Raw genomic sequence first — 12,732 nt, forward strand, 5'->3', positions numbered from 1 at the left:
GAGAGAGCTTCTCTGGTCCCAGAAAGGTGAGAATGCCCCTGTGGCCCCAGGAGCACTAGAAACAGCAGGTATGCTCCACCCAGCCACCTCTTTTGTCTGCCCCAAAAGCTGCAAGCTCTGAAAGCCCACCCAGAGAAGCAATGCTAGGCTGAGGCGGCTCTCCTGCCCACACAGCAGGGCATTCTCCAGATCTCATCACTGCTTCCCATCGGGCTTCTCATTCAGAGGGGGTAGTATTGGAAACTCAACTCGTGTGTCACAGCAAGAGGCTCTCTAAAGAGAAGATTTAAATCTCCAGCTGGGCTTAGTTTTCCTGTGTTCTGGCATCAGTAATTGGGTTAGGGTCCATGACAATCCAGAAGCCAAGAATCAACGAGGAAACTGAACAGAAGGAGTTCTCCATAGGCCAACATTTCACATCTGCTTGCTGTCATGCAGCAGGATGCATGGGGGTGGACTGATCATCAGAGGTCCTGACATCCATGGAAAGCCTTTTGGAGCTGTGTTCAGCATCTCCAGCAGCCAACTAACCACTCTGAAACTATGCCACAGACAGCTGGAGCCAGATCTCACAACCCCTCTTCATACAGGGAACCCTTCTCCATTGGACTACTGGGTTGTGTGGACTCTGCATTCAAAGCTACGTGGGGTGGACCGGGTCACAGTACACGGCACTTTGGAAACATTTAGGATAGACTCAGTGGGAGCTGAGCGCTCCCAGCACCTTCCAGACTCAAGCTGAGAAAGCCCGAGGCTAAAATGCAAGAGGAAAATAAAGTCATCAACCAGCAGGGATTTCAGAATGGCAGCTCCGGATTAGTTTGAGTGCTGCCTGAGAGAGGAACAGAGAGGTTTCACAGACCAAAGCACACGCCAACCAATGAAACAAAAGACCCTCTTACCCATATTCCCACTGCTATGTTTAAGGCAAAATAAACCGCGATGACAATTATGTCCGCCACGCTGAACTGCTGCAGAGGGAGGAAGGATCCAGCCGTGGAATTGCTCTCCATCCTCCTCCACTCCCAGCCCGGCCCCAAGCAAGAGCCACAGCATCCAACGGACAATAACCGACTTAGTAACTCATTAGCAGTTGGTGGGAATTGATCATTAAACCAGGCAGAGATGTGATTTCCACTCTGAAGATGCTTGTGTGGACAGATTGGCAGTCAAAGTGCAGCCTGGCGTCCATCTCCCACCCCCTTCCTCCTAGCGTATGGCTGCTCAGGGACCCGCAGCAAAGTCCAGTAAATTAGGCAGCTGCTGAGTCGTAAACATACCATTTCTGGCTGCCTGCAAACAACAGAAGGTAAAGGGACTCCACATATGCTCACGTTTGAATGCGGATGCTCCTATGTAATAATCCTGGAGACACATTCCTCAAGTATCGAGCCAAGGATTCCTCCTTTAAACAGGCTGTAGGCTACTCGAGGCATGGTCGTCCTCTCCTTCACTCCTTGCAGAAGGAAGAAGGCTCATAAATGGGCGAAGGAGGTATTGCAAGCACCAATGACCTGAAACTAAAGCAGAAGTTTGGATTAAATCAGTGGCACTCATACCATTGTATTTAGATTCTCCATTGCCCAGAGTCCATCTCATTGATGTACAGAACAAGACATTACAGGATTCTATAGGTGCCCATGAGCTTCCTTTCCCCCGGAGAGCTATACAACGATAACGTTTGAGAAGTAGCTTAAGGCAGAAGCTTCCAAACTATAGGAACAATTTAACATCAGATCAAGGGTTTTACTGAGAAACATTTATGAAGAGATGAGACTGTTCCCTCAAGACTATGGGGGCACGTTAAGGGAGCCCTTGAACAGCTGTAGTCTTTAATAGACTGTAGGTGTGGAAAAGCAACGCCCCCATGGACATTATGGTTTAAAAGTGTTGGCCTGGGTTCTTGGACCACGTGTTTCTTTCTAGCCGGACATCCTGTGGTTGAAAGATTTACCATGAAAGTGATTTTTATATCACAAAAAGCTGAAGGAAAGCAAGCAGCAGCAACCACCAAGATAACTTCTCTTCGCCCACAACACCCTGGCATTGGGCCATGACAGGGAAATAAAAGCTGACATACATGGTTCTTACTACTCGTGTTGAAAGGGACAAGGCCCTGAAATCAGCTTTTTGATCTAGAAAAGGGGTGGGCAACTTGTTGCATGCATGCCTCAAGTAGCATAGGCAGCCTACGCGTGTGGCAGATCAGGAAAGGGGAAGAGAGCGAGAGATACAGTACAGAGTGGAAAGGGGAGCAGCAGATCAGTTCAGAAGCAGAGGGCAGGAAGCAGAAAGTAGAGCAGTGAATCAGGGAAGGGAAGGAGATTGGAGTAGCACTTGAGGAAGGTGCAGGGCTAACTTGGGGCATGCCTGCCAAAAAGGTTGATCACCACTGATCTAGGAGGTCAAAGGGCTGCTTGAACCTAGCAGCCCACCAGCCTCGCAGGACTAGGGCAAGCTGGTTTCTGTGGGCAAAAGCACACAAGGAATATCATGTGCAGTCACCAAGTGGCCAGGTACCCACGGACAGCCGAGTTGGCTGAGAGCAGCCTTCCTATATGCCTAGTGAGACTCAAATTCATAGCTGTAGCGAGCAGCTGTATGGTGCTCTCTTCCCTCTGCAACAGGACTCTTCTACTTAGCTGTGACCATAAAACCACAGAGGGCCAAAACAGAGCCCATAGGCCTGACACAGAGACAGCACTAACACCCAGCCAAAAACCACCTTCAACTCTAGCATGGAAGAGCAGCAGAAAACCCCAGCAGCCTGCATCTTAGTTCATCTGTTTTCTGAGCAGCCTGAAGGTATCTCCATGCCTGCCTCTCTTCTCTGCTCCAGCTGGTCTTTCAATGAGGCAAGGCTACAAATGCCGCTCTGTTAAAGAACCAGGCTCCTTGAGCCTCACATGTGGGTACAATATTCTTCACTTCCTGCCAGAAATTACCAAGTATAACCTTGCCATACACCTTATTCACAGTGGGTAGTTTGCTCGACATTAAAATATTATCACTGCTGGTTTGTGAAGCCCCTTGACATCCTCAAAGCACCTGAGTAAAGGGAAAACAGAGTGAGACATGGCATTTGCTTTCAGTGCATCTGATACCAAGTGTCAGTCAAATTACACTTTGCTTAGCTAAGTGATGCCCTTTTATTTAAAAAGGAGGTGGCATACAATCGTCACTGCATAAGGGCTGCACTGCTATAATGACCGTAAGTGACTTGAATAGATTTGCAGTACATCTTTCTAATATCTTGATACAGCTCTGGATACTCTCACATCAGCAAATGCCGAGTGCTTTTGACCTTAAATTCTAAGTCCTCGAGCCCGCTGACCTATTACAGTTTAACCTAGATTTTTCTTGGAGCCCTATGATGTTAATATGTCATCTTAGTGTATCTAGTAACACCACTTGATTGTTTAATAACCTACCAGCGTTAAAGTATAACCAAGGCAAGCGTACTGTATTTCAACATTTACCACATGTAGCACGTGTATTTCTGGAGAGGAAACACCAGAAATCAACTTTAGGGATAAGATAACAGCCTTATGAAAGCAAAACTTCCTGGGATTATCAGAAAGGACAATAATGTTTGAGTTGACACTAGGGGATTGTTTTGTTTTGTTAAGCAAGCAGATAGCTCCTCAACAACTCAGATAGCAACGGATTGACTGTTGGCAAATGGAGGAGCCATCCTGCAGCCAAGCAAAAGCTTGTTCATGCCCTTGGATGATAGAAAGGCGTTTCTCACTTCGTTTTCCTTTGTTAATGTTGCCAAAGGTTGTTAATCACTTCTATTTTTGCCAGTGCCAAAAGGACTGACAGTCATTGGCAGGCATTTGAAATTAGGAACTGACCCAAAACACCCCGAATTCAAATGCCAAATAGTCTTTCTGTAACGGAGCAGAACAAAACTCTAAATCCTAAAAACACACAACTTGGGAGCTCAAACTCCAAATCCAGAGTTTAGCACAAGGCAGGACATGTTTCAGATCAGTCTATCATAGCACCACCTATTATTTTTGCACAATACTTCCTAGATAGAAGATGGCCCTGTTGCCAGCTTGATTGTAACATTTGAGCTGAAGTGCCCCCCAGCATGCGTGCGCCAGCTTCAAGCTGAAGATTTTGGGCAGAAGGAAGGAGGACACAGAGGCTGAGGTTCAGCGTTTCTACAAGCGCTAAAAATACTGAGGCCTTTTCTGAGAGAAGCCCTCTGCTTTGGAATAGGAACTTGAAATTCAGCATGGAGCAAACGGGCTGTGCATCAGAGATGTGCCTTTTACCATCGCACATTCAACCCAAGTTCTGAATCCTTGGGGAAAAAAAAAAAGTTACCGAACCTAGACAAATAAGAGGCTTAGCAACAACTAGAATCTGGTGTTTCCACTATACAGTATATGCAAAGTCTGACCAGCTTAAATCACCAAAGATGCTTTCATGTATAAAAAAAAACAAACAAAAAATGAACTCACCAATTTAAGCCGGACTGTGCAAACTGAACTGAGACATTACTTAATTTCTGAGCATTTGATCTTGAAACCCAAGTATTTTGTTAACATAGTTTGCATTTAATTAAGATGATAAAGGGTTTGCATAGTCAAAGCTGGACGCAGGTGTCAGTTGTTATAGCCAGAACCTGTGGGAGTTTTTCAGGTTCCTGCAACTCAAGCATCTAAGCTGACAGCACGTATGTTTAGCACAGCTGTGCCCTCCAAAGAGCATGTCAGACCTGCTCGGGGATCTCTGTAACTACCTACCTCATAGACCTGGTGATTTGAGGGAGAGGGGCATGGGTTTTCATTCTGTAGTGTACAAAAGCAGAGGGCCTGAAACCTAAGCTGGGCTCCCCACTGCTGTTGCTGTGCCTGCTCATCTGTCTCTATGCCACCCTCTAAGCACACCTGCAGACTGGAAAAAAAACCCCAAGGAAACATTAGATTCTTGTTTGCAACACAATGGCTTGTCGCTAATGAAGCATACAGATATTTAGTTGCCATTGCCCATCAACAGCATTCAAAAAGGATCCTCTACAAATGAATGATTATGGAGCCAGACCAACCTAATGAAGCGTTTGTGGATATGTGCACACCTGGATAACGAATGTTAAAGGAAGCCCAAGCCTTTCAGGCTTTGTCAACAGCAGGACACAGCATAGAAATTGATGCAGTGACAGCAAATAAGTACACACATTTATTATGGATGAGCCCTGTTGGTCTAAAAGCACCAGGCACACCTAGGATGCTATATGGAACTATGTATGATTGCCGCTTCATGCAATTAGTGAAGTGCAGCAGTTCAGCAATTATTTTCTCCCCCCCACCCCCTTCCCCAGTTTCACAATAAAGCAACATAACAGAACCAATTAGTTGCCCTATTGCCTTAGCACATACTCTGAGCTTATACAAATAAGTCAAAGGTACCTGAATAGATTCTTCCAATACTGCCACACATCCAACGGCAATTCATGATGAAGCCACATTTTAAGGCGGCAAATAATTATTAAATAAAATGTTTGTTTTTTTTAAAAAGGTCACACAAAACAAATCTTTATTCTTTGTTGCAGAAAATAAATACAGGTGCATATTTCATATGCTTTTCTATAAAAGCACTTCTACAAAATGTCACTGAACTGCATACAACAGTACAACCTTTTTGGCTTTTAAAATGCAAATATTATACAGTCACTTCATTTTATTAACTTTAAAGCACTTGTAGCAAGCAGCTTTGGAAAAAAAAAAAAAAAAGGAATGTTTAAGTTACGACCTAAATTCTTGCCTCAAGTGTTTTTTGTCATATATAGTGCAACTAACCTAAGCAACTAGAACAATTTTTTGTAAGATGCTTTTTTCCCCCCAAAAAACTGAACAAAAAATTGTTCTTGAAATCTGTTCTTGTATGAAATTTAAAAATCAAGAAAAAACCAACAAAAAATGGCTCAATACAATATGAAGGTGAGCATGATGCTTTACAGCTCATTTCCTGTACACTTCCAGTTTGGCCCATGGTATTTCCTTTAGTCTAAAAGAAGAGTTAATCATCCAGTCCTATATTTCTGAAGAGGTAAGACATAGACTCCCCGTTGTGGATTCTGCGAATTGCTTCTGAGAGGATCATACTGATATCCACAGTCTTAATTTTAGGGCACTGGAGTTTTTGTATTTCGTGTGGAATTGTGTTGGTGACAACGACCTAAGAAAGGAGAAGAAAGATATCATATTAGAAGTCAGTTCCCAGATATTTTCCATTCACCAGTCTCTTTTAAGAGAAGCTTATCCTCCAGATCCCAAGAGAGTGACCTGGGGTGCCCAACAGAATCCCAAAAGGTGACCCTGCTTCCTGTGCAACAGCCCTGCAAGAAGTTTGACATTGTAACTAGACTCCTACCAACCTTAATATTTAGACGCTAAAGAAAATCCTTTCCTCCGTTATCCTTTTGCATGCATCTGACATGACTCTATTACTTTCCATTAAAGGAGAAGTTCCCAATATCAACCCTGATCTGTCTAGGTTCTTATGCTTCACTCAATCTTCGCATGCTTGGAAAAAAGGAATGTTTAAGCCTTTAATCCATCAGGAAGATGGAAGCCAGGAACAGACAGCCCCAGGGCTGTTACTAAAAATATTATCGTTTCACATGAAAAAAAAAATAGTAAGAGCCTGGTTGGGACTTTAAAGCAGGCTGAATTTTCTGAACAGAAATCATCATTCTCCTGTGACTACGAACTCTGAAACCAGCATAGTCTGCCCACACTTACTTCATCGATAGCAGACTCCTCTATCAGCCTTGGAGCATCTGAAGAGAGCAGGCCATGGGTGGCCATTACAAAGATCTTGTACGCTCCTCTTTCCTTGAGCGTCTCGGCTGCGGCGAGGAAGCTATCAACATCATCTATGATATCATCCTGTCAAAACAAGATCAGGTCAATGAAAGACCCAGCACTTCCTCAAATCAGGGCTGAAACAAGACAAGATCCAGTATTATGCTTCTAGTACCGAGGCAGAAAATTTCTCGGTGTCACTGGCCTGCACACAGAGTACAAGCACGTTTATCAATAGTAAGCTTTGCTACCCATCATCATGGAGGCTTAAGGAACGATGTATTGGAGAGGAGAAACCGCAAGGTTTTACAGCGAGATAACCAAGGACTCTTCCCCTCCAAAAAATTATTTTGCATTAAAAGACCCAAATAGTTCTATTTCTTTAAAGCGGCTTTTAGAACAGTCTAAAAGCTCTTGGTTGGCACTTTTACCTGTGCCATGTATAAGTAGTCACAATGCCTTCTTCTTCCTGACTGATACAAGAATCCAGCTGATAATCTCTCCCCTTTACATGAACTCCCTTGGATGGAGTTCCAGCGGTCCCACTTCATACATACAGTCAGGGCCAGAGCTTACTTCTTGATGTGCATCACTGTATATCCTACAATTAAACTGCAGTGCTCTTTACTGAAGAACAAGGGTTTTTTTTAAACAACATGCAAGCGATATAGTACCATTCAGCCACACAGCCAGACCATATGAATGTGTGAAGGGAGACAAACACCGTATAACCCTAAACTCCATTAATAAATAAAGTAATAAATATTTCCACACAGCAGCTTAAAGGCAAGAATAAATTTTTATTTTAGAACTTAGAACTCACGTTCAAGTTTGGAGATGACACTAAGATGTGGGGAGAAGCGAGCACGCTAGAAAAGAGGGACAGGCTACAACTAGATCTGGACAGGTTACAGAGGTGGGCAGATGAGAACAGGATGGGTTTCAATACAGACAAGTGCAAGGTACTGCACCTGGGAAGGAAGAACTAGCAGCATACCTACAGGCTGGGGAACTCCCTCCTTGTCAGCAGAGAGGCAGAAAAGGAGCTTGGAGTCATTATTGATTCCAAGATGAACACAGGCTGCCAATGTGGGGATGCAGTCAGGAAGGCTAACTGCACCTTATCATGCATCCACAGATGCATCACAAGCAGGTCCAAGGAGCTGGAACCAATTTCCAAGGGAGGTGGTGCTTGCCCCTACCCTGGGGGTCTCCAAAAAGGAGGCTAGACAATCACTTAACCGAGGTCGTTTGACCCCAGCATCCTTTCCTGCCCATGGCAGGGGGTTGGACTTGATGATCTGCTTAGGTCCCTTCCGACCCTACCAACTATGAAATTTAACAGAATTAAAACCTTGATTTAAAATATATTAAGACAGATTCAGCCAGGAGAGAAACACTATGAATACAATCCTTTTGGCAAGATGAACTAGAATGAAATTTAGGCTAGATATCAGGAAAAACTTCTTCACAGTAAGGGTGGCCAAAGTTTGGAATGGGTTTCCAAGGGAGGTGGTGCTCTCCCCTACCTTGGGGGTCATTAAGAGAAGGCTGGACAGGCATCTGGCTGGGGTCATTTGACCCCAGCACTCTTTTCTGCCTAGGCAGGGGGTTGGACTCAATGATCTGTTGAGGTCTCTTCCGGCCCTAGCATCTATGAATCTATGAAAAATGGAATTAAACAGCCCAAAATGTGATTTTTCAGTGAAGCTGAGCTTCTCACAGTTTTGCTCAAGTTGATGAATCACTACACACGATGATACCAATGTGAAGCTCAGGAAAAATCTCATTCTTCTTTTAAATGTCTTCCAAACTGCTTTACTAATCTTAGATTAAGCCTAAATACTTCTGTGAAGCAAGCTGCACACCTTTCATGGGAATGGGCAGAGAATATTTCAACCCATAATTAACCATCCTTACAATGTAATTTCTCAGTGGATGTAATTTAAGAGAGCTTGTTGATGGTATAAGAAATGTAAGAGTTGGCTTAAACGGGCTTAGACTGTAAGCAAATACCTGAACAAGCCATGTTTTCACACTGGCTGAACTGTTACCAATACCAGATATAAAGACCAAACCATTTAGGAATGACCATTTCAATCATTTCCAACTTTAAACTCCAATGTTCATGACAGTTAAAGAGTTTTAAAAAACTAAATGGTATAACCTCAAAAGATTTATTTATATTTTAGGAACCAGAAAGATTGTTCTTGAGGTTGAAAAGCCTAGAATGCCTCTTCAAATATCCTTCTGACTTAACTTTTCAAAATAGGAGGATAGATTCTGTGTTGCTCTATCAGGAGTTTAAAGTTTCAGGTTGAACACAACCATCAATAAAATACACCAGGAAACCATGCCTCTTCTTTAAGTATACCCACAGATAGACATCCGTACGTGCATTCCCAGACTCAAACCTATTATTTGGACCAAGACATCTACTCACCACAATGATTGCTATTCTTCCTCCCACATCTCCAACCACTGTGATAGGTGGTTTTTCCTTTGGAATCAGCACTGAGGGGAAAAAGAAAGAGGCATGAAAAACTTCCACATCCTAAATTGATTAAGGGTTCTTGCTTTACACTTCTCATAGATAAAAAACAGAACAAATATCTCCACCATCACGGCTGTGTTTGCGCAGCAGCTGAGACTCTCACGTAAACTCTGCCTGGAAAGTATCAATGCATTAACTAAAAGGCACTTCAGATCCAAACCTGCCCCTATACAGAGGGGTACACATGCCCAGGGGTCTTCCCACAGAACTGCAAAATGACCAGAGCTTTAATACAGGTCTCCTCGATCGACTAATTGAGGCCATTCCATTTTGAAGGCAGTACAAGTGTGACAGTAAAATTTAAGTTACAAACATTCAGGCCTGGATTTCTTGGCACAATATTGCAATAACTTGGCCCTCTGCCTCCCACCACCCCCTCAATGCAATAGGATATTAGGGCGTTTCATTTATTCCCTTCCAACAAACTGGGAAGCTACTATCTACACATCCAATAGCTTTGGTTATTATGGAGCACAGACCAGTGGGGAAGACACAAGACTAACAGTCAGTAATCCAAATAGTGCTGAGCCAAGTCAAGTGATCTCATCTCCAAGCACCATTTTCCCCTGGATTCTCATGCGGATTTTATGAGACCTTGGAAGATTCTATCTTCATTTCTCCAGCTGTAAAATGGAAGTCAACTACCTCACAAGATGCTGGAAGGCTCAGCATCTGGAAAAGGGCTTTAAGAGCCTCAAGTGAAAGAGGCCATGTATGTGTCATAAGCCACTATCCCCAAGCAATACCATCTTTTTCAGCTTTCCCTTCAATTCCAGGACATTCTTGTTAAAAGCCAGAGACCATGCAAATCTGAGCCATGCAGCTTTAAATAAGGCTTAGTTTTGATCTGCATAGGGTGCTTCCCCGCCCCCGCATCCCGACAGCTCCTCAGTCCTCATACAGGGAACCACAAGAACTGGGTACATAAGTTTACTCTAGTTGAGATGGGACAAACTGATGCATTATAATAATTTTAGCGGTGGTATGACATCGTCCTCAGCCACTGTATCTTGGGCATATTTGAAATCCTCCTATTTCTTTGTAAATTTAACCCATCCCAAACTTGTAGTTCTTTTGACACAAGTGACACCTACTGGTGAATATTTTTATGGTACGCTCTTTCATTAAAGTCACACTCTGCAAAGACAACTAACTTATTTATGTAACAAGATGCTGCAGATGCAGTATTTCGGGGATTTAAGCTAAGGTGTCATTTTGGGATAGGCTTAAAACGGATCATACGTTTATTTTTGCCTCTCCACAAGATGACCTTTCACTATGAAATGTCAAGTCTTTAAAAAAATAAAATAAAATAAATTAGGAATTATAACCTTGTCATAAGAAGAAACCAAAGAAAGATACTAGGGGCATTTGCCACCGATGATTTTCAACAGATAACTTGCATCCAACTTTCTTGTCAACAAGTATTTAAAAAAAAAAAAAAAAACCCGAACGGTGTTCATACAACAGAAGTCCTCAGCAGGTTTGGCATTTAGGTAGTTAGGTGTATTTGGCGTTTAATACGTTTTTAGGACCCAGGGCAATTTTTTTCATTATTTACTGTAAGCAAAATACTATGCAAATGGGTAACCAAACACTCATAATACATAAAATCCTTTCCTCAAGAGAACACCCTTTTCCTCTTGCAACTAATTATATTTATTTAAATCAGCTTTTAATTGCTAAGTAGCTATGGCTGCCTATAGATAGTCTGTCAGCAGCTGCTCTTTGTGATATGCTTCCAGAAACCATACCTCCTGCGGGTTTGCCCCTGATCCCTTATTTACCACCCAAACATTAAAAAGCCTCAAAAGATAACATACAAAAATGCTGTGGAATGGTCACGGTTCCTAGAGATGACAGACGAAACAAAACCACAAAAGCCAATGTGAAATGTATAAAACAAGCTACTTAGTTTGGTGAAAAAGATATAGGGTATATTGTAGAGAGACACCTCAATTACTACCACAACTACTATATTCTGCAGCCTTAAGGAGCTTTAGTAGAAGCCATTTTTAGTGGCTCAGCTTTGTCATTGGAAGAGGAGCTTTTCTAACATTTTTCCCCAACAGAGTTGGCCCAATAGAAGAAATAAACCTTGCTTCCCATAGTCCCAGAACCATCCCAGCTAGTACACAACTCCATTAGGGCAAACTCCTCCTTCCCCTTATTCAGCCATCACAAACATTCACCCCCAGCTGGTAAGTACTGAGGAAGGATTGTGTAGCTTGTGAGCAGTAAGGAGGACCAAGGTGGAAGAATTATAAATGCAGTCTGGGCCATTCTTCGTTTCTGAAAGGTTGCTACATAAAACAAAACTCTAAAGTCACAGGGCAGTATCTTATCATCTGGCTCATGCTCCCTTCCTAAACTGATTGGGTAAAGGTCCATTCATTTCTCTTGCATGGAGCTAGGAAAGAAGAGAGAAGGTTTAACTACTGCTAAAAATGCTTCACACAAAAACTTAGGCTGTGCCGTCAGTGCAGAAGGCTTATGTGGCAGCAAAATCTTGGAGCAAGGGAGCTCACGTACACCGGCTGTCCAGTTCAGTGTGCACATACACCCAGACCATAACAGTATGTACATGACAAAGCTCTGCCACTACATTTACTTCATCTAGGAAAGTGAAAACCATGTCACACTATAATGCCAGTACAAGATTGAATGAATAAGTAAATCAATATATTATGTAGTTCTTCAGGCATCTTTTTGTTACATGTCTCTGTCTCCACTAGGGGGCTCAGTCAACACAGCTGCAGCTACAGAGCCTCTTCTAGCAGACACAAACCTCACTGGGAAAACTTAAAAAAAAACCACCAGACCCACATGGCTGCAGTAAGTAGGTACCATGGGCAAAGAGGATGAAAGAGGTCATTCTTCACTAGTGTACTGGCAAGACCCATCCCTTTCTAGCCATTTAGTCAAAAAAACCCATATGTTAGTAGTTACTTGTACAAACTTACTTACTGGGCATCTCCAAACTGGGATGGATTGCAGCTACGCTTTTGGCCGTAGGAGGAGAGTGTCGACCATCCACCATATCAGACTCAGCATCTTGAGCTTCCCCATGAATGACAGCAATTCCCAGCCTCAAGCGCTCAGCAAACGACTGTGCCCTAAAGAAAAGAAAATGCACTAGAATTAATGTCAGACAAGGTTCTTTGGGTAAATCTGATATCTTTTATTAGACCAACTCAAATTAGTTGGAAAACATTGTTCTTAGCAAGATTGAGTTACTAAAATTAAAATAACCCCTATGCACACAACACAAATCATCGTGAATTCTAGATACTAAAAGGGGAAAAAAGGCAAGCAATTCTTGTAACGGAGGAAAAGGCGCACACTGACATCTTTCTT

General features: G+C 42.9%; 2 protein-coding genes across 8 annotated transcripts in view; both read right to left on the reverse strand.

Moving 5' to 3' along the window:
* SLC5A10 (solute carrier family 5 member 10) overlaps positions 1-1,032 on the reverse strand; it is a 68,736-nt gene extending 67,704 nt beyond the window's left edge. For all 5 annotated transcript variants that reach the window (XM_025204631.1, XM_025204630.1, XM_006024053.2 and 2 more), the window contains exon 1: positions 903-1,032. In XM_025204631.1, coding sequence (XP_025060416.1) covers positions 903-1,013 — 111 coding nt within the window. In that variant the 5' untranslated portion in view covers positions 1,014-1,032. The remainder of the gene's footprint in view (positions 1-902) is intronic.
* A 4,505-nt stretch (positions 1,033-5,537) lies between these two features.
* The window catches only part of PRPSAP2 (phosphoribosyl pyrophosphate synthetase associated protein 2), a 26,595-nt gene continuing 19,400 nt past the window's right edge, over positions 5,538-12,732 (reverse strand). For all 3 annotated transcript variants that reach the window (XM_025204657.1, XM_025204658.1, XM_006024034.3), the window contains 4 exons: positions 12,343-12,491; positions 9,265-9,335; positions 6,759-6,905; positions 5,538-6,192 (listed from right to left, as the gene is read on the reverse strand). In XM_025204657.1, the coding sequence (XP_025060442.1) occupies positions 6,034-6,192; positions 6,759-6,905; positions 9,265-9,335; positions 12,343-12,491 (526 nt within the window). In that variant the 3' untranslated portion in view covers positions 5,538-6,033. The remainder of the gene's footprint in view (positions 6,193-6,758; positions 6,906-9,264; positions 9,336-12,342; positions 12,492-12,732) is intronic.

This window comes from Alligator sinensis, unplaced genomic scaffold, assembly GCF_000455745.1.
Source record: "Alligator sinensis unplaced genomic scaffold, ASM45574v1 scaffold1283_1, whole genome shotgun sequence".
In the NCBI taxonomy this organism is placed as follows: domain Eukaryota; kingdom Metazoa; phylum Chordata; order Crocodylia; family Alligatoridae; genus Alligator; species Alligator sinensis.